At 35.9% G+C, this 22,811-nt stretch overlaps 1 protein-coding gene and 1 long non-coding RNA gene across 4 annotated transcripts in view; one reads left to right on the top strand and one right to left on the bottom strand.

The window, feature by feature from the left end:
• Positions 1 to 793: 793 nt before the first annotated feature.
• LOC138912800 (uncharacterized) lies at positions 794 to 13,669 on the bottom strand. 3 transcript variants are annotated; one of them, XR_011418355.1, is made up of 4 exons: positions 13,587 to 13,604; positions 13,418 to 13,519; positions 1,237 to 1,393; positions 794 to 1,171 (listed from the first exon to the last, which is right to left on the bottom strand). It is a non-coding gene; the product is annotated as an uncharacterized lncRNA (long non-coding RNA). The 3 variants fall into 3 exon arrangements; XR_011418356.1 differs by having other exon boundaries at positions 13,422 to 13,669; XR_011418354.1 differs by having other exon boundaries at positions 13,418 to 13,666.
• A 495-nt stretch (positions 13,670 to 14,164) lies between these two features.
• Positions 14,165 to 22,811, top strand: part of Ugt50B3 (UDP-glycosyltransferase family 50 member B3) — a 47,041-nt gene continuing 38,394 nt past the window's right edge. The window contains exons 1-3 of the mRNA XM_044392761.2: positions 14,165 to 14,247; positions 14,340 to 14,397; positions 16,336 to 16,519. Coding sequence (XP_044248696.1) covers positions 14,169 to 14,247; positions 14,340 to 14,397; positions 16,336 to 16,519 — 321 coding nt within the window. The 5' untranslated portion in view covers positions 14,165 to 14,168. The remainder of the gene's footprint in view (positions 14,248 to 14,339; positions 14,398 to 16,335; positions 16,520 to 22,811) is intronic.

Genomic DNA, 22,811 nt, shown 5'->3' with positions numbered 1-22,811 from the left:
AATTTCGAAATTTTCACTTTTTCACTTTCACCGCTCTCTCTCCCAAGCCAATTAATTTTCTTAAAGTCTTGGTATGCAATCCTTTAAGTTTTTGCAATACCATTCGATAGGTGTATCATTCATTATGATCGGACCATCACAGCAGATTTTCATTTCTTCGTGTATATATAGTAGTCGCCTTCGCACACTCTCCTGGTGCGCTTTGTCACTACATGGACTGCCGTCCATAGTGATGTATCCAAATATGGCTTCTGTTATAAACGTATTTTTTTAATTTTTTTAAAAAATTAATGGTGTTTCTTTTCCCAAAAAGTGTCCCCACTTTACAGGCTGTCAGAAAAAAATCTATTACCTTAGGACACTATGGAAAAAGTTATAGAGAGACACTCTGAAAGTGTTTTTTGTTTTCGGTTTGCTCTGTTTAGGAACCTGTTTTCCTGAGACACTTTGCCTTTCAGAATATAACGAAAGAGTCTTTCCATATTAAATATGATTTGCCAGCATTGCACAGTGGTAGAAAAGACTGATTTAGCAGCGATTTATTAATATCTTCTGCAATAATGATGATATTTTTGAACGGATAATTTTTTATGCACACAAAAAAATTTTCTTGGTAAAATTGACCAACAAAGATAGTTAATAGTTTAATAGTTTTAATAATAGTTACGTGTATTTTGTTTTTGCTTTGGGTTTGTGTCTTTGCTAATTGTGTGTATTTTGTTGTTGTGAAATGACTATTTACTTAGTAGAATTGACAATTTTGCTGGTTGGGGCCTGTTTGACAATTATTACAGTTGATTTTACCAAGTTTTTTTTTTTGTGTGTGCTGCAGTATTTAAATCATCCGATGGGATCTCTATATCAAAAAAATAGTTCTGTATGAACAACCACACGAGCTTAGACTCTAAGGAGAATTTTAAATTTAACACCATAAAAATCTTAAAGGTGGCATCCACAGGAAGGACCTGTACCGCAAACTATAGGCTGCAAGATGCGCTTTTCCTTTAAAAAGGTTGTCTATCCGAGTCTTGAGTAAGACATAAGCTCTCCGACAGTAGGAAAGCTTACAAAGAAGGACTTCCTGGAGTCAGCGATGGTGATCTTAGAGCAAATTTTTTTTGTTGGTACTAAAAGCGCGTGAATATGAAAATATTTCCAGCGTTGACAGACTCTGTAAAATTCAAATATAAGATAATAATTTTAATTCTTTTCAAATTAATATCTGGATATATTTACCTTCTGAAGCTCCATGGATGGACTTTAAGATTTGATTGCTGAACGACTCTTTCACTCGGCCCTCAGCAGTTCGAAGGCACTTTTCTTTAAAGGTCAAAAACTTTTCAAAAAGAAGCGATTCTTATTCCGGAAACTTCCGTTTGAAATCAAAATTAATCTAAAAAAAAGTTTTATAAAAATATGAAAACTTGAAAGAAATTGTTGATTTTTACTAATTTAAATCCAAAACAAGATTGTTTAAGTATTGTCCATTCCCTGAGAACGTTTTCGAGATTGTATGAATTTGAGAGCATTTGAGACCTGTTTTTATAGGAACTCTCCCAGTGAGAAAAGACTTCATCTAAGTCCATCACTGTTGCAAAGTAGCCAGTTAAAACCATAGTCGGATTCTTCGGCATCTACATACATATATTTAAATTATCCTAGTTGCATATTATTTCACTCGTAGAAACAAAATTACCTCTATCAGCTGCATCAATTTCTAAATGGTCAACATATGCTTCTTCCACAGATGATCTAGCTTTTGCTAATGAATTTCTGTACTTACTATACAGCAGTCCCCCAGCTCTCTTGTTTTTTATAGGAGGTAATAAGTATAAGTAATTTTCGATTTTTATACACTTGCAGGGGTACACTTGCAGGTATTCTGATTTCAGTCAGAAGTTTGCAACGCAGTAAAGGAAACGTTTCCGACCCCATAAAGTATATACATGGGAGGTTCTTTTACAAACCGAACACCTTTTATTGGGTCACTTTTTTGATTTGCCTGAAACTGTTTCTACACGAAAATAAGTAAACACGTGTATCAGGATTTGACCGAAAAATAAATTATTTTTTGAGTTCAAATTTTTTAAGTTTGGCAAAAATTGTCAAATTTTAAAAAGTACCCTCTCATTGAAAATCTGTACACAGAGAAAATTATACAACGTTTTAGGTGCCGTTTTCATATAAAAACGTTTTAAAAATAAAAATGAAAACGTTTTAAAAATGCCTGTTATTATCACTATGGACGGCAGTCCATGTAGTGACGAAGCGCACCAGGAGAGTGTGCGAAGGCGACTACTATATATACACGAAGAAATGAAAATCTGCTGTGATGGTCCGATCATAATGAATGATACACCTATCGAATGGTATTGCAAAAACTTAAAGGATTGCATACCAAGACTTTAAGAAAATTAATTGGCTTGGGAGAGAGAGCGGTGAAAGTGAAAAAGTGAAAATTTCGAAATTTGGAGCTGTTGGGGCCGGTGGGGATAAATGCCCCCTCGCAATGTTTTAGTTGTATTCCTTTTGAAAATACCCGTCGAATGAGGGGTCATTTGTCAAAATCCGACGCTCCGTTCAAAAGTTATAGCCAAAATAAGATTTTCTTCGTCTCCCCAAAATGAAAATTTAATTCTGTTTGTCAGTTTGTCAGTTTGTCAGTTTGTCCAAAACATGTTTTTTAAGTTTTGAAAATTTGATATGACGTTCATCACATCGATATAAAAAACTTTTGTTCTACCATTTTTGGAAAAACTCGCTAGTTTAGCGGGAAAACAGCTATAAGTAGCTAAAATTCGGAAAGCCGTAACTTCTATACTACTAAAGCTACAGGCTTGTGCTGCATCTCGTTTGAAAGGTATTTTTAAATGCTATAAACGCCTTCTATATGCAATTTGTGTAAATGTAATAGTTAAAAAAATATGAACAAGAGACAATTTTTTAAAACTTTTTTTTTAGCTTTTTTTTTTTTTCTCAAAAACGGCTCTAACGATTTTCTTTAAAACCTTAAACTGTATAGCCCTTGAGATTCCTTAAATTTTGGTATATAACACATTACTGTAAAAAGTCACGTTTAAAAGTTATTTTTATTCGAAAATAGCCACTTTTGCCAGCTCGAACAATTAACGCTCCCTGAGTATTTAATTTTGTGGGAGAGTATCCGAACTGTATTTTAGGGTCATGGAATCAGTAAATTTGCACTTAAGAGTTCCATATAGGAATCCTTTGATATACGACTTTTGGAAAAAGCCGCTACTTTAGCGGGAAAAAGCTAAAAATAGCTAAATTTCGTTAGTTTGTAAGTTCTGCACTACTAAAGGTACCGACATGTGCTATACATCGTTTAAAAGGTATTTTGAAATACTTAAACGCCTTTTTAACTTAATTTGTTTAAATACAATGGCTTACAAATTATGATTGACCAATTTAAATTTAAATGTATGTATATATTAGCTCCTATGAGAGCAAATGTAAACAAACAAAAACTTCTGATATCAAATAAAAACACCTCTTAACGAGGTAAAAAACTAGTGACTATCGCACCTTCAACACACAAAAGTTCTGATATCAACATTTGTGACGAAAAATTATTACACTCGTCATTAAATAGACTTTCTAATATTTTCTCATTCGGCACGCTGCAATAGGAAATGCCTGCGAAGGGAAAAAGACTGGAATAGTTTGCTAGTCACTAGTTTTTTACCTCGTTAAGAGGTGTTTTTATTTGATTATTATTACAGTTGATTTTACCAAGTTTTTTTTTTGTGTGTAGATGACAAAAAGTAAAAAGTCCTTTTTTAATCTATTAAAAACTTACAGTTATTTAAAAAATTGAATTTATTTTGCTTTCTATATGTAAGTTCCCCCTTAATAAACAAAAATTTTAAAATTTTGTTATTTTTGTTATCATAAAAAAATGTATAAAATTGTATAATTTTTTATTTTTATAAAATAATTTTTTTTTTAATTAAAAAAATATATAAAATTGTTTAATAAATTACATAATACAAAAAATTAATAAATAAAAAAATTTTAAAATTATTGTTTATTAAGGGGGAACTTACATATAGAAAGCAAAATAAATTCAATTTTTTTTATTATTTAAATTGGTAGTATAACTCTTTAAGAATGTGTCATGAAAGTTTCACGAAGAAATTCTAACTATTTTGGAACTTATTCCAGTATGACGGCACCCATCTTTCTTGTGCAGTAGATATATTTCATTACTTTAAATGCGTTTTTCTCGAAACCATGTTTTTCTCAGCTGCGGATCGTGTATCTCAAAAAGTAATCGATCATCATGCTGCTTTTACGGAAATGTTCGTAATGAAATTGCCAACTGTCTGAACCTATTTTAAGTAGAAATTTGTACGTTGAAGTATTTTTTGTAAAGCAAAAACAACAAGGAAAATAAGGAAAAATTTATTTTTCACTTTAAATGAGTGCCCCAACCAGAGTTTTTGAGATATTCTATGTAAGTTAGGTTCAGACAGTTTCTACATTATTTCTCAACAAAATAAATTTGGTTTCACAAAAATCGGATCTACACAGCGACCTGTAGACGATCCGCAGCTGGCCTACTTTTTTTAAAAAAGGCCTGACAAAAAAATTCCCACGGCCGCCATTTTAAAAGATACAAAAAAAATAATTGGTTTTAATTATATAAGAACTATGTAATCAACATGCCAAGTTGCAAACTTCCAGCACAAACCCTTATTATTTCAAAAAAATCATGAAAAACTTGACAAATTTGCAGTTCTATATGTATCTCCCCCCTTAAATGGGCGGTTAAATAAATAATTGTAAGTTTTTAATAGATTAAAAAATTACTTTTTACTTTTTGTCATTCATAAATTGTCAAAAGACTTAAAACTTTACTTTTAATCATTAACAATTGTTAAAGGACTAGTAAACGATGAGAAAACAAGAATTCCATAAGGATCCGATAAGAGTGAAAGATTAGATCTACGTGATGCGACGTTTTTTCTTATAGAAAAAACCGGAGGCCTTGTTAAAACAAATTCGATATTTTAAAAACTTAAATTGGCTTCAACTTTTTACAAAAACCGATTGTAACTAACAATATGGCGCAAGTGTAAAAATAAAAAAATTTTTTTGTGGGGGCAATGGCTAAAAATTTTTTTTAAATCTTAATTTATTTTTATTTTTAAGAAGTTATTAAAAAAGGTTTAGGCAAATCAAAAATGTGAAATTTTTCTTTTTGCCAAATCTGTTTGGTTTGTAAAAGAACGGGCCATGTCCGTCTGTCCATCCGTGTGTCTGTCCGTTTCGACACAAACTAGTCTCTCAGTGTTGAAGCTATCGGCTTAAAACTTTCAAAAAACTCTTCTTTCTATTGCAGGTATAAGTCGGAAACGGCTTTGGTGTTTTTTTGAAATATTAGCTGCTACTCTTGGGATATCTATATATATCATATCAAATAAAAACACCTCTTAACGAGGTAAAAAACTAGTGACTATCGCACCTTCAACACACAAAAGTTCTGATATCAACATTTGTGACGAAAAATTATTACACTCGTCATTAAATAGACTTTCTAATATTTTTTCATTCGGCCCGCCCTAGTAAACTATTCCAGTCTTTTTCCCTTCGCAGGCATTTCCTATTGCAGCGTGCCGAATGAGAAAATATTAGAAAGTCTATTTAATGACGAGTGTAATAATTTTTCGTCACAAATGTTGATATCAGAACTTTTGTGTGTTGAAGGTGCGATAGTCACTAGTTTTTTACCTCGTTAAGAGGTGTTTTTATTTGATATCAGAAGTTTTTGTTTGTTTACATTTGCTCTCATAGGAGCTAATATATACATACATTTAAATTTAAATTGGTCAATCATAATTTGTAAGCCATTGTATTTAAACAAATTAAGTTAAAAAGGCGTTTAAGTATTTCAAAATACCTTTTAAACGATGTATAGCACATGTCGGTACCTTTAGTAGTGCAGAACTTACAAACTAACGAAATTTAGCTATTTTTAGCTTTTTCCCGCTAAAGTAGCGGCTTTTTCCAAAAGTCGTATAACAAAAGATTCCTATATGGAACTCTTAAGTGCAAATTTACTGATTCCATGACCCTAAAATACAGTTCGGATACTCTCCCACAAAATTAAATACTCAGGGAGCGTTAATTGTTCGAGCTGGCAAAAGTGGCTATTTTCGAATAAAAATAACTTTTAAACGTGACTTTTTACAGTAATGTGTTATATACCAAAATTTAAGGAATCTCAAGGGCTATACAGTTTAAGGTTTTAAAGAAAATCGTTAGAGCCGTTTTTGAGAAAAAAAAAAAAAAGCTAAAAAAAAATTTTTAAAAAATTGTCTCTTGTTCATATTTTTTTAACTATTACATTTACACAAATTGCATATAGAAGGCGTTTATAGCATTTAAAAATACCTTTCAAACGAGATGCAGCACAAGCCTGTAGCTTTAGTAGTATAGAAGTTACGGCTTTCCGAATTTTAGCTACTTATAGCTGTTTTCCCGCTAAACTAGCGAGTTTTTCCAAAAATGGTAGAACAAAAGTTTTTTATATCGATGTGATGAACGTCATATCAAATTTTCAAAACTTAAAAAACATGTTTTGGACAAACTGACAAACTGACAAACAGAATTAAATTTTCATTTTGGGGAGACGAAGAAAATCTTATTTTGGCTATAACTTTTGAACGGAGCGTCGGATTTTGACAAATGAGGGGGCATTTATCCCCACCGGCCCCAACAGCTCCAAATTTCGAAATTTTCACTTTTTCACTTTCACCGCTCTCTCTCCCAAGCCAATTAATTTTCTTAAAGTCTTGGTATGCAATCCTTTAAGTTTTTGCAATACCATTCGATAGGTGTATCATTCATTATGATCGGACCATCACAGCAGATTTTCATTTCTTCGTGTATATATAGTAGTCGCCTTCGCACACTCTCCTGGTGCGCTTCGTCACTACATGGACTGCCGTCCATAGTGATAGCTGCCACAGGGACCGAAAATAACTGTTATTGTAAATTTTTGTTACAAAAAAAATCACGCAGGAGGGTCCAATAATTTTTTTAAATACGCAACTTTTTTGATTAGTCGTTGTCGTTTCAAATCCGTAATAATTTTTATTTTTTGATTTTTATAATAAAACTTAAAAAATAACTTTTTTTTTTGAAAAATTTAAATAATTAAAAAAACATGCTAACCGTGTTTTTTATAACTTATTATAAATTTGTTAAAAAAGCAACCGCGCATATTTTATAACTATATTTTTTTTAAATTTATTTTACCCACAAAATCGCCATAAAAAAAGTTTGAGTTTTATTTTTGATCACGACGAATAACTGTAATTTGTCAACTTTTATTATAAAACTCAAAAAGTAACAGTTATTTTTTTAGTTTTACTTTACAAATCAGAAAATAACTGTTAAAGTGTGATTTTTATTATAAAACTTAAGCCAGTTACGGTCCCTGAGCTGCCATAGGAACGGTCGGAAAATTAATTGCCAATTAATTGGAAAAAAACAAGAGAGAACGCTATAGTCGGGTTGTTGTCCCAACTATCTAATACCCGTCACTCAGCTAAAGGGAGTGCGAACGCTGTGTCGGGTTGGTGTCCCGATTAATAATCGTAACTCAGCTAAAGGGAGTGCGAGGGAGATAGATATATAATTTTTGATTGCGTATAACTTTTTAATGAATGGTCCGATTTGAAAAATGTCTTCTACATTTCGATAGGTATAAATATACACAACAAAATTGCATTTATACTTCTAGGAAATCTTTAAAGATGTGGGCGCAGGACACATTTTAAAATCGTTAGTGGGCGATTGTGGGCGTTAGAGGGGGCGTGGCGCTCGGCTAAAATAAACTTGCGCTTCGTAGGAAGCCAAAGAATATGTGTGGGAAATCTCAACCTAGCTTTTGTAGTTTCTGAGATCTCAGCGTTCATACAGACGGACAGACGGACAGACGGACAGACAGACAGACGGACATGGCTAGATCGACTCGGCTAGAGACCCTGATCAAGAATATATATACTTTATGGGGTCGGAAACGCTTCCTTCTAGCTGTTACATACTTTTGCACGAATCTAGTATACCCTTTTACTCTACGAGTAACGGGTATAATTATTGCTTCGTTGGTTTTTATTGTATTCTCTCTAGGATATGACTCTTTTTAAATATTTCCGAATTTCGGTTTTAATTTTATCAAAATTAAACTACTATATCATATACACAGAAAAAACAAGAGAGAACGATATAGTCGAGTGCCTCGACTATACCCGTTACTCAGCTAAACAACTTAATATGTTTTTCGCCGCTCGATTTTTACCCAGGGATCTCTTTCTAGAAGAGGCTTTCTAGAACTTTCAATTCTGCCTAGCACATCTTCCGTCTCTCTCTAGCGCAGGTGAATGCACTGGTGAAAAACGTATACGAGCAGGAAGAGACAAAATGCGCGCCCCATTCCAAAAAATTAAAAATAATATTGCGCCATCTACCGCCAGATATTGGTACTACTGGTCATGAAAGGCGGAAATGTAGGCGCTGGCCAGGTTTAAGCGTTTATTGGGTTTGTGGGCGTTAGAGCGGGCGTGGCAATTTTTAACTTGGCCAATCGATAGGTATTGACGAAGCGAATACATATCAGTTACTATTTTCGTAATAGCTTCAAAACTGTGGGCGGTAGAGGGGGCGTGGCACCTTTTTGACAGACAGACAGACAGACAGACAGACAGACAGACAGACAGACAGACAGACAGACAGACAGACAGACAGACAGCCAGACAGCCAGACAGACAGACAGACAGACAGACAGACAGACAGACAGACAGACAGACAGACAGACAGACAGACAGACAGACAGACAGACAGACAGACAGACAGACAGACAGACAGACAGACAGACAGACAGACAGACAGACAGACAGACAGACAGACAGACAGACAGACAGACAGACAGACAGACAGACAGACAGACAGACAGACAGACAGACAGACAGACAGACAGACAGACAGACAGACAGACAGACAGACAGACAGACAGACAGACAGACAGACAGACAGACAGACAGACAGACAGACAGACAGACAGACAGACAGACAGACAGACAGACAGACAGACAGACAGACAGACAGACAGACAGACAGACAGACAGACAGACAGACAGACAGACAGACAGACAGACAGACAGACAGACAGACAGACAGACAGACAGACAGACAGACAGACAGACAGACAGACAGACAGACAGACAGACAGACAGACAGACAGACAGACAGACAGACAGACAGACAGACAGACAGACAGACAGACAGACAGACAGACAGACAGACAGACAGACAGACAGACAGACAGACAGACAGACAGACAGACAGACAGACAGACAGACAGACAGACAGACAGACAGACAGACAGACAGACAGACAGACAGACAGACAGACAGACAGACAGACAGACAGACAGACAGACAGACAGACAGACAGACAGACAGACAGACAGACAGACAGACAGACAGACAGACAGACAGACAGACAGACAGACAGACAGACAGACAGACAGACAGACAGACAGACAGACAGACAGACAGACAGACAGACAGACAGACAGACAGACAGACAGACAGACAGACAGACAGACAGACAGACAGACAGACAGACAGACAGACAGACAGACAGACAGACAGACAGACAGACAGACAGACAGACAGACAGACAGACAGACAGACAGACAGACAGACAGACAGACAGACAGACAGACAGACAGACAGACAGACAGACAGACAGACAGACAGACAGACAGACAGACAGACAGACAGACAGACAGACAGACAGACAGACAGACAGACAGACAGACAGACAGACAGACAGACAGACAGACAGACAGACAGACAGACAGACAGACAGACAGACAGACAGACAGACAGACAGACAGACAGACAGACAGACAGACAGACAGACAGACAGACAGACAGACAGACAGACAGACAGACAGACAGACAGACAGACAGACAGACAGACAGACAGACAGACAGACAGACAGACAGACAGACAGACAGACAGACAGACAGACAGACAGACAGACAGACAGACAGACAGACAGACAGACAGACAGACAGACAGACAGACAGACAGACAGACAGACAGACAGACAGACAGACAGACAGACAGACAGACAGACAGACAGACAGACAGACATACAGACAGACAGACAGACAGACAGACAGACAGACAGACAGACAGACAGACAGACAGACAGACAGACAGACAGACAGACAGACTCGGCTAGTGATCCTGATCAAGAAAATATATACTTTATGGGATCGGAAACGCTTCCTTCTAGCTGTTACATACTTTTGCACGAATACAATATACCCTTTTACTCTAAGAGTAACGGGTATAACAAAGGTTTCCTTAAGTGCGTATTTCATCGATTTTTTTTAAAAACTAGTGTAATTTTAGGTGCCCATTTTAATCAGAGATACAAAGTTTACCGGAAATCCACGGTCGCCTTTTGTTGAGCATTTTTACGATTTTATTGTTTAAATTGGTGCAATTAAGTTCATCTCTGTACCTAATGGGAGGGAACGAGATGCACATCTTCCCGTAACGAGGGCTTTTGGAAAAAATACAAAGGGCTAATACCACAAATTTGACATTATTGCAAAATTTTCTTTGTTTGTTGGAATGCTCATGGCAAGTGACCCACATGTTAAATTAAATAACAATTTTACAAAATGAACAACATATAACAATTGAAATGCATTTTTAATGAGCATAGCAACTAAAATTTTCCTCGTCATACTTAATGCGTTTCCAGTTCATAAAACTGCGTAATTTAGTACCAACACCCAGCCAACATAGACCGAAAATAAGCAAGAACATTTCGTTCTATATATTTCGTTCATGAAAAATGAACGCCGCGGGATTAAATCATGAACTTTTTGTTAAAATTATGAACGCTTCACCTAAAAGTGCTGAGCTCTGAATGATTGTGGTCAGATTATTAACAATGGTTATGAAATTGCGAACGCTGTTCATAAACAATTTCTTGCCCAGACCAAAAAACGTGTATATCTAGTGCCCCGTTTGGAAGTACTTGAAAAATTGACCAAAAAACGTGTATATCTAGTGCCCCGTTTGGAAGTACTTGAAAAATTGATTCCGTGATCCAGCTGTCAGGCAATTCGCCTTTGACAAATAGAAGCCCAGACTAAAACTAAGGTACAACATTTACTAATAATAACACCATGAGGAAACCTTTGTTTTCCGGTAATGTACGTCTTCCTGATTAAGAAAATGACACTTAAAATTTTTTGCATGGATTAAATTTTTTTCAAGTGTAATTTCTAACTCAACCATACTCATTTTACAGGTAATAGAATGCCCTCCAACTTTTGTATACACTGCATTAAGTTCCATTCATTAGTTTAGAAGCTAAACTTCGCCAAAAATGAAGAAGTTAGAAAAAATGCAAAAATTCTGGCATAAATGGCTTTGTTAAAAATACACCCCTAAAAACAGAAATTATTTTTATAACTTCTACTTGTACAAGGTGCTTCGACAAAAAAAACAAGCTATTGATCACACTATGCAGCATCAAAAAATTACCTCGATGGATGCTATATTTTTGGATTCGTTGCGAATTCCCAAGTTAAACTGCGTTTTCCAAAAAGTTCCCTGACGCAAGGATTCTTAGCAAAAGGACCTCAAAGTTCGAAAAATGCTGAAATTGGCCAACTTTCCAGAGTTCTCAGTGGCAAACGGATTCATGGTTTTATTCGATGTTAAATTTTTTTAAAAGATACACTTTTTATGTTTCGAGCCCCTTACTTAGAATAATTTTAGGATTTTTATTAAGGGAGAAACAAATTTTAGAAGACATAGTCAAAAAACATAAAAGCATACAGCTGCGGTCAAAATAGTAGTAGTATTGCCGCCCTGTGTTTTTAAAGGTTTGTTGGTTTAATCAGGTTTAACTATAAAAAATAAAACAAGAGAGACCGCTATAGTCCAGTGCCCCGACTATCAGATACCCGTTAGGGAGATGGATATATAAAACTATGATCGGGCATAATTTTTTAACGAATGGTCCGACTGGAAAAATTTCTTCTACACTTCCATAGGTATAAACAAACGCAACAAAATTACATTTATACTACTCCAAAATCTTTAAATGTGGGCGCTAGCCACATTTTATAAACGTTTGGTGGCGATTGTGGCCGTTAGAGGGGACGTGCCGCTCGGCTAAAATAAACTTGCACTGCCCAAGAATATGTGTGGGTAATCCCAACATTCTAGCTTTTGTAGTTTCCGAGATCTCAGCGTTCATACGGACGGACAGACAGACATGACTATATCAACTCGGCTACCTTTGACCCTGATCAAGAATATACAGTTTGTCAAGTAATTGTTTGCAAAAGGGAAAATGGCATAGAAATTCGTTTTTGGATGGAAAAGGTACAAGCAAATATTTTTTTTTTTAAATTTTTTTCTTTTGGAATGTTGTTTATTAAACTATTATCTTTCCGATTGCATTAAAAAAATTTTAATTTTTCACCCTAAAAACCAGAAAAACTAAAAAATTGCAAATATTCGGCTGTCAATTAATTTTCAAAATGCAAACAATTATTTGACTTGTAGCTATAGCTTGAGAACGGCTAAAGTTATTGTACTAATTTTTGGCGGGGTCCTCGTGGTGCCTGCCCTGCATTTAAACGATCCGGAATTGACCGTCTAAGGACATTTTTAATTATACTTTTTTTCCAAAAAAACTTTTGCAGGTGATTTGTATGGTGTTGGCATTTTTGACGCAGTTTTCTCCCGTTTTGAGCAGTAAAATCGGCAAAATGTGATGATATTTTTGGCAATTCCCCTAAAGGAATGTCCAACAAAAGGTCCTGCATCATTATTTTGCAAGAAATGTCCAGGATTCTAACCTTTTTGTATATAGCAGGAACAGTGAGGTTCAGATTGCTTACAAAGTGCATGTATACATGGTTCAAAAACTAAGACCATCGTCAGGAGTTATTATCCTGCACATTTCTGATAAAACAATGATGCAGGACTTTTCGTTGGACATTCCTTTCGGGGAATTGTATGATCGGACCATCACAACAGTCCCCTTCGCACACTCTCCTTATGCGCTTCGTCACTACATTGACTGCCGTCCATAGTAATATACCCTTTTACTCTACGAGCAACGGGTATAAAAATAAAATGCATATCTATCTATCTCACAGAAAAACCATCAAATGCAAGTCCAGCAATCTTATGTTTTTTGTTTCGTTTTTTATGAACTTTTCTTCTCAAATTAACTCCAAAATGTTCTTAAAATGACACCATTCGTTCGGAATCTAACCCTAAAGTTTTGTCAAATTTTATGAACGACCGTTCATGAATTGTCAACAAACGGGCTTACCCACTTTCTGACTCCTTATGGGCTTGATTTTTTACCGTTTCGAACGGATTTGTTTCTGGGTGAACGTGGTTTCCAATAACTGCTTTTAATACTTCCAATACTCTATTATAAGAAGCTTTTTGTTAAAACAATTTTTAAATTATACAACTTTTTAAGTAAATTATACAACTTTTTGCATTTTCAAAGTTTTTTCATTTTTTTGACATGGCCATGTCTTCTAGGTTTGTAAAAAGCGCATGTGCGAGTTATTTGAAAATCTAAAAAAAGGTCAGAAAATAATATTTTTTCGCTTTAAGTAAATTATTTGTCTTGCATAATCATTTCTTTACAAGCTGGGAGTAGAACCAATTATATTAGTACAGCCGTAGAATGTCGTAAGTGTGGGTACTTAAGGCCAATCGTCGTCTGCCAACCTCTCTTTGAGTTATTACCCAACGCTGTGTTGCTTGTACTTCAGTAGAATTCTACTTTATTGCCCGTTGACTTTTCGCTGACACTGTCGGAATACTAAAAGTGATTTTTAACAGAATCGCAACAATTATTTAAACATTATATCATTTTGTGTCGGGCACTAAATGCTCAATTAAGAGACTTAAATATCCAACTGGTAAATTAAGTCTATAAAGGCCAGCGACATTTTGTCTGCGGTGCAAGTACTGATCTGACACTAAAGCAAATGGCTTAAAATAACCGGTGTTTTAGTTACGGAATCAACATCATCTAAACATAATATATTTTTTTTTGTAGCATCATGTTTCGAAAAATTGTAATTTCCTTGATTATCTGGAGTTGCAGCACACTGGCAGCGGACATCCTAATGGCGACCCAAGGTAAGAAGATTGATCCTTTAATATTTTAAGTTTCGTTTTCAAATAATTAATGTTTGAGTCCAACATTGAAATAATTTTAAAATTATTTTAAGGTGGAACAAAATCGCACAAAATACCATTTTGGGAGCTGGCTAGGGGTCTAATTTCCAGGTATGTCCATGTATGTTTATACCAGTTATTAAGTTATTAAGTAAAAGAGAAAAGTATCTCGGAAACTAGAAGAGCTAGAGAGTTGGGATTTTAGATTTATATTCCTTATCTTCCCATTCAACGCAAGTTTGTTATGCGAATGTGCCAAGCCCCCTTTAGCGCTCACAATTGCTTACGACGCTAATATCTGTCTAGCGCCCACATTTGTAAAGTAAGATCTTGAATTGATTACACCAGGCAACATCTACACCCAAAAAAAAAATCCTGAGTGCAATTTAATAACTGTGGGTTAAAATGACACTGCCCCTAGGATCAAATTTTTGGGGTCAATTTGCTCCCAAATGAGTGTCAAAAGTACACCGCGTTTTCAGAAAAATCGTATTTGATACTAAATAGTGTCATTTTGATAAAACTAGGTTCACATCGATCCCAATAATTATCATTTTTGATTTTCGAAGTTCGAAGTTCGGCGATGTTTTACTCGAGTATCGATTTTGTTTATACTTGTCAAGAGTTCGCTCGCGCGCAAAATGGTTCGATGGCCCAGTTGGTAAGGCGTCTGCCTCTGATGCGAGAGGTCCCCGGTTCGAAACCCAGATAAATCATAGTAGGTAAAAAGTTTTTAAAATGCATATATATCATTTTAAGAACAAAAATGTTAAGTTGTGTTAGATTACTGATAAAAAAAAAAAAATAATGGTGTTGCGAGCGGGATTCGAACCTCGTTCCCCCGAGCACAAAATAATATCAGAACCAAGCGCCTTGGCCCCTGAGCCATTCCCATATTAATTTTTGCCATGGCAGAATGGTTACAGGAGCTTTCAAGCAAATGTCAAATTTTATTTAATACTAAGAAAATGACACCGGCTAGTGGCTCTTTGACACCAAAAGGGGTCAAATTAATATTTTCGAAAGTATTAAAGTGACACCAGAATAGGGTCAATTTAATGACGTTCGGATCAAAGATTTTTTTCCACTCAATAGTGTCACATTGACACCTAAATAGGGGCATATTGATGACTACTTTTTTTTGGGTGTAGTTTTAAATCATTGTATGCAATGCATGAACCTTTTAGAATACTCTGCAATGACTATAATAGACTATATCATCTAATATCAACTACCGACTCACTGCCAATCCTTAAATCAATAACACTATCCAAAAATCTGGTGTCATAACGACCGCGAACGGTCTCATGTACTTTAAAAATGCATTCCTAAAATCTCTCTTGCGCCCCCATTCCTTTTCCCAAGTGCAACTGACATTTTGTTTTGATCAGGGACCCTAACTGTTATGAGTTTTATGTTAAAAATCACATTTTAACAGTTATTTTCTGATTTGTAAAGTAAAAGTCAAAGAATAACTGTTATTTTTTGAGTTTTATTATATAAGTTGTCAAATAACCGTTATTCGTCGTGATCAAAAATAAAACTCAAACTTGATTTATGGCGATTTTGTGGGTAAAACAAATTTTAAAAAAATATAGTTATACAATATGCACGGTTGGCTTTTTTTTAAGATTTTTTGTAATTTATATAAAACTCGGTTTGCATGTTTTTTTTTAATAATTTCATTTTTTCAAAAATGTCAAGAGAATAACTGTTATACATAAAAATCAACAAATAACAGTTATTTTTGACTTTTATTATAAAAATCAAATAAATAAAAATCATTACGGATTTGTAAACTACAATGGCTTACAAAAATAATGGTGTATTTCAAAAAATTTTTGGACTCTTCTAAGTGCATGATTTTTTTGGAAGGAAAAATTTACAATAACAGTTATTTTCGGTCCCTGGTTTTGATTATATTATAAATATCCATATCTAAATCCAGTAATGGTTTGGTAAAATCTGACTATTCATTGATTGTCAATATGTAACATACTTTGAAAATGGAAACTTAGCTCTCTGACTAACAAATAACCTTAATTTCAGGGGTCACAATATTACCTTCCTAAGTGGATTTCCTGCTGATTTTAATATTGAAGGTCTGCGCGAGATAACACCAGCCGGCCTAGTTGAATATATTCACAACTACACCAATTGGGATCTATTGGGTTCACGAATGGCTGGAAAAATGCCCATAAAACCATGGGATGGTTTACGATACGCTTTTGAAGTAAGTTTCAATTACAAAATAGTTCTTAGTTTCATATATACACATAATAGCATCAGTCTATTCATCGTCTCATGTTCAGTGTTTTCAATCAACTTTTTACTGCAGTTTTCTATTTACGGGGTTTAATACACTTTTTATACCACGTGAAACGTGACAGTCAATTCGGAGTTAAATCTCAGAAAAATCCAGACTTAAACAATAATCACAGCTTACTCTGTAGCACTAATCATTAAGGGCGTTTGCGAGCGTTAGAGTGGGCAAATTTTTATTTAGGTCAAACGGTAGGAATTGAGGAATCAAATACATTTGATTTTACATTTTTAGTCTAGCTTCGAAACTGTGGGCGCCACAGCTTTTTGAGGTTTGTGGGTGTTAGAGTGGGCGTGGCATAATGGCATGATAAACTTGCGCTAAGAAATCTAAATTTAAAACCGCAACTCTCCAGATCTAGATCCCAGCGTTCACGTGGACAGTCGGACAGACGGGGGAGAATAGCAAATCTCGGGGTCACAGAAACCGTTTGAAAGTCAAGTACACAATTTTAAACCAACCAAGGCCTTGAAGCAAATGTTCCTAAACTCAGAGCAAATTTACGGTTTTGATGGGTTGGTTTCCAAACCAACCGTCCCCAAGTCCGTCGCTGGTTTCTGTGACACACTTGAATAGCATGAATATATTATTTGCGATCATTGAAATTCACGGTAATAGTCTAGCAAAAGTGCCTGTGCCCCAAAAATCGCAAAAAAATTACCCTCGATGGATTATTAAAAGCATTGTTTTTTGGGGGGTGACGACTTAATTCTGCCGACATAATTCCGCCGTTTTTAAACGGCAGGCCAGACCCGACAACCGCCAATTAAATATCTTCGGTGGACAGTGATTCCTTAAGAACTCGAATGACCACGGATGACCAGAATATGTATAACTTATCAGAATATTATAGAAGTAAAGTTCAGGAAATTGCGGTCCAAGGTTAGCAAACAATGCTGCGGCGCTTTGCTCATCTTTTTCTAATTTTTTTAAGTACTTGTATTGCGGTTCGGATTATAAAATTTGTGCATTATTTATGTAGCCTTTCTACGATTTTCTTTAAAACTATAAAAATTAAAGTTTTTATAACGCCCAAGACCGTGAAAAAAGTTAAAGTAGATAATATAATGGCGAAATCGCTATTAATTTAAGAAAAAATTTGGAGAGCACACAAGAAAAAATCACAATTAATTTAAAAAAATATTAAATTAAAAAAAGTTTTTCACAAAATTCAGTTTTTATGGTTTTTTTTCCTAGGTTTAAGAAAACCATTTCTGAAATTATTATTTTTTATTATATTTAAGACAAGTTTTAAATATGCTTACGACAGAAAAAAGGCGAGATTTCCAAAACAATCGGCATATAGTGCGGCTGCCCTTATGCAATTTTTTAACAGAGGCAATTCAAGATTAAATGGTAGTTAAGGCAATAAATAAAAAATGTATATAATGTAAAACTAATAGATTAGGAATATAAAGTAAGGATAATAATAAATTCTAAATTCGAAATTCAATAATTATGGTTTTGTAATATCCGCAAGTTTTTTTCATTGGGACTAGTATTTTGATCAATCAAATCTACATATAATTTCAGTATGTTTTTTTCTTTCCAGTCGAATTCTACTTAATTAATTTTTTTCTTCATAAGACGTCGCGATCGGCAATTGGTTCTTCTCTAATTCACTTTAGTTCACATAGGATTTATTTATTTCAATTTTTAATCAAGAGTATTTGTTTAAGTGTGAGATATTTTGAATATATATTTGGCAAGGATAAATGTAAGGTTAAAACACACTGATTTTGTAGGCATTCCAGCGGCGAAAGATCGATCTCCCGGGCAGGTGACTGTAATAGGCAAACTTGGTCGCCTATCTCTTTTAACAATCGCGGCCCTTCTAAGGTGGCCAGCCGAAGTTTATATACCCTTGCAGGTATGCCTACTTAAAACGATCCGGCTCGTTCCGACATATGTACTACCTACAATAGAAAATAGACTGTTGGGAAAATTTCATCTCGATAGCTTTAAAACTGAGGGACTAGTTCGTATAGAAACGGACAGACGGACATGGCTAGATGGACTCGGCTATTGATGCTGATCAAGAATATGTATACTTTATGTGGTCGAAAACGTCTCCTTTACTGCGTTGCAAACATCTGACTGAAATTATAATACCCTCGCAAGGGTATAAAAATAATGTCTAGTCTGCCATGCCACGTGATTCCTTTGCTTGTAGGTTATGTCGGTCTTAGATCTTGCTTATTTAAACGCCAATATTGATGTGGGGCACAATCTAGAAGAAACAAGAGAGAACGCTATAGTCGGGTTGGTGTCCCGACTATCTAATACCCGTCACTCAGCTAAAGGGAGTGCGAGCGCTGTACTCGGGTTGGTGTCCCTACTATCTAATAATCGAACCTCAGCTAAAGGAAGTGCGAGAGAGATAGATATATAAACAATTTTGATTGCGTATAACTTTTTAATGAATGGTCCGATTTGAAAAATGTCTTCTACATTTCGATAGGTATAAATATACACAATAAAATTGCATTTATACTTCTCTGAAATCTTTAAAGATGTGGGAGCAGGACACACTTTAAAATCGTTAGTGGGCGATTGTGGGCGTTAGAGGGGGCGTGCCGCTAGGCTGAAATAAACTTGCGCTGCGTAGGAGGCCCAAGAATATGTGTAGAAAATCTTAACCTTCTAGCTTTTGTAGTTTCCGAGATCTCAGCGTTCATACGGACAGACAGACGGACATGGCTAGATCGACTCGGCTAGTGACCCTGATCAAGAATATATGGGCACTTCCAAAATGTCGCTCGGGACATTTGCACACCTTTAAAGTTGAAAAAAAATTGTAAAACAATGGATTTTAATTTAAATTATGGGCTTTTCTTTTCACTCTTCCCAAGCTCTATTTTTGGTAAAAATCTTGATTTTGTACCAATTTTAGTTTTTAAGATATCGGTAAAAAACTGCCGTATTCGCTCGGGACAAAAATAGAAGTAGATTTCGGGGAAGTTCATACAACAGCAGAAATTAGCAAATTCTAATGGAATATTTGAATGCGATTTTTTTTAGAATGTTGTTCAAACATGTCGCTGTGAAATGCTTTTGGTTTTACTCAAAAATTCTTTGCCGTTTTTTTTTTATGCAGTTTCAACCACATTCGCTCGGGACATGTCGCTCGGGACATTTTTTCCGACTGTTTTGTAAAGCGGATTTCTTTACCTCTGTCTCTCAATTGCTGGATGTTTTGCTTTTAATTTAATAGTTTAGCATGTGAATGAAGCATTCAGTACAGAAAAATGTCACATATTAGCATTCCTATAGGAAAAATTTACAACAGAAGACAGGTCCACAAAATAACAAAAAAATAGCCAAAAACAGATTTTTGCGTATATTGGTGGGGTTTGTCATAAAAATAATCAAACTATACTCCAAATTTGTAGTTAAGCTCAGTATCCAACTAATTAGAAACTAATATCGGGGCAAAATCATGTGGAAATATGTTTTATTCAAGTTTCAAGGTTTTTGGCATGGTGGACTTTTTTTTGGAAGTGCCCATATATACTTTATGGGGTCGGAAACGCTTCCTTATAGCTGTTACAAACTTTTGCACAAATACAATATACCCTTTTACTCCACGAGTAACGGGTATATAATAAATAATGTTCATCTACCTGCTGATCATGCCCCGCAGTACTGTAAAGGTGATCTGGAATTTTCCAAATGTCGTTTCCAGCAAAGTATTCCAATTTAAAAGCCCCAGAGGGCACTTCTTAGCGGCGGCAGTAAGATTGGGCTTAAACGTGGTTTTACGCCAATCGTGACCCGTAGGAAATAAATCTAGAGATTATGTTGCGGTTAAAATGGAAAATTCCAGAGTTTTTTGTGAGTTTTCACTTACATCAGAGTTTTTGTAACCCGCAACACAAAAAAATGTATTATCTGCTGCACTTGCGACTGATATTTTGGCCAATTTGCATTATGTTCACTGTGATTACAACTTTTCAAAAAGCGGATAGAAAAGGCGGAAGGATTGTACGTCTGGCTATCACGGCGGTCGAAAAGAGAAGAACTCTACCGGATTTTGGATATGTGTGGTTATGGTATGGGCGGCAGTCTGTGGCAGATGCTTATGACAGGAGCCAGAGTCGAGCTTTTCACTGCATCTCTGAAACAGCTGTTTCGAATTCTGGAACAGTTGTTAACTAACTAAGATAATCCCCGCTTGAACTATTTTATTCTAATTAATTAATTCTAACAGAAGTCGCTTCAGGTGCCGTTACAAAACCCCCTCGCTTGTAAGTCTTTAGGCTCGTAGTAAGAGTTACCTATTTTTGTCCTAGTACGGGCTTTTACAAATGACGGTCCAAACTTGGCGTTGTAGCTTGCTTGGAAGCAACTCTGCTTGAAATTGCAGCGAAATACCTCTTGTCCCGTTACTTGCGTGAGAGAAGCTGAGCAGCGGATCATCGATGGCCTTTCCAAACGTGTGGACCTGATCTGAGGAGATCAAGCGGTCGGTTGAACGGGTCACCAACCTGGAGATGGAGGTGGCCGATCTGCGCTCCCATCGAGAACAGCTGCGTGAACGAATGGATCATCTGGAACGCGAGGTTGGTGAGCGGCGTACACTGCGGGCGAGAGTTAGGGGGTTGGAGACGAAAATATCCGCTCAGCACATAGCAAATAATGCATGCGACTTACGTTTTTCACTAAAACTCACTCCGCCGCCGAGAATTCGGGGCATTTATCGAGCGCGGAAACAACAAAACTCGATCGTTGACCCGGTTGTATTAATTAAATTAGACACCGTCCGAGAGAGAACAAACAACAACAGAACTTGCATATGATGGGCGTCGACTCAAGCGCCACGGTCTATGTAAATAAACAGCTTTTGAAAGATAATTATCTTATCTTCAGAGAAGCGATGCGCCTAAAAAAAGCTTAAAACGTTATATGCTGTGTTTACTCGAGGAGGTTTAGTCCATGGTGGAACTATTCAAGGTGGTCTCGTCGCGAGAGCTGCCCTCTTTTGAGGACGTTATTTGTGTCAGTCTCTATCTAGCTATCTCATTCTATCGCCTAAGAGAGACAGAGAGGTAAACATATTTAACGTCCTCAACTAAGCTGACAAGACCACCTTGTATAGTTCCACCATGGTTTAGTCCATGTGCGCTGTACTGAAGGAGAGAGTTACTTTCGAATTGAGCGGATGGACGAGCTTTCAGCGCTCGCTCAGGAACACGAAGTCGAACCCCAAAGCTTTCCCCCTCTCTCTTCCAAAACTCCATCAGCATCAGCGAAGCTGGGTTTCGCTCTTAAATTGTCACCTTATAACTTCTCATTAACGCATAGGCTTTTTTTAGTTACTCTTAATCAAGTGTTTAATATAAAAGGAATTTCTCTCAATTTATTTTCTGTATTTAATGTTTGTGTTTTTGTTTTGTGGAGTATTGCCAAATTTTAATATATGAGGACGCTCTCAATTACTATATCTAGGTTGTTTACATGCGTAACTTTTAATAAACATTTTAAATGCTTTCTTTGATAAATAGCCCCATTGAGAACACCAACGTAGTTCTCAAGCTCTTATGCAAGCAATATAAAGGTCTTAAAATATGCCATATAAATGCCCAGAGTCTTACCAAAAAGATTGAAGAATTCAGATGCTTGTTCGTTAACTCAGGAGTCGATGCTCTATGTGTTTTTGAGACATGGTTTTCGTCCGATGTAAGTGATTGTTTTGTCTTTTGTGAAGGATTTAATTTGTATCGTGCTGATCGTGATGGACATGCGGGGGTGTTGCAATTTATTTAAATAAGAGATTTAAGCCAAAGTAGTCAGGAAAAATGAATCAAATAGTACAATATAATATCTATTTATTGAACTCGCGGCATCTGTCCAAACAGAAAAACTAATTCTGGGTTGCGTCTACCGACCGAATCGAACCACTGACTATACCGAATTTTTCCAACGACCTTCCAACAGCTTTCTAGAGGAGTTTACATGGATCTGTTCTAGGACCTCTTCGTTTCTCTATGTATGTTAATGAGCTTCGAAATGTTGTGTCCTCGTGTAAAGTCCATATGTATGCCGATGACGTTCAAATGTGTGTATCGCGTCCTTTGTCTAGAATGTGTAGTGATGTAAAATACTGAATTGTCGGCAGTAAAGAAATGGTCGAAGCTAAATGGTCTACAAATAAACCCAAACAAGTCTAAATGTTTGGTTATTTATAAAATTAATTGATACC

The sequence above is a fragment of the Drosophila takahashii genome, chromosome 2R, assembly GCF_030179915.1.
Source record: "Drosophila takahashii strain IR98-3 E-12201 chromosome 2R, DtakHiC1v2, whole genome shotgun sequence".
Lineage (NCBI taxonomy): Eukaryota > Metazoa > Arthropoda > Insecta > Diptera > Drosophilidae > Drosophila > Drosophila takahashii.
Note: the sequence above shows the minus strand (reverse complement) of the source record. Positions and strands in the feature narration are given on the sequence as shown.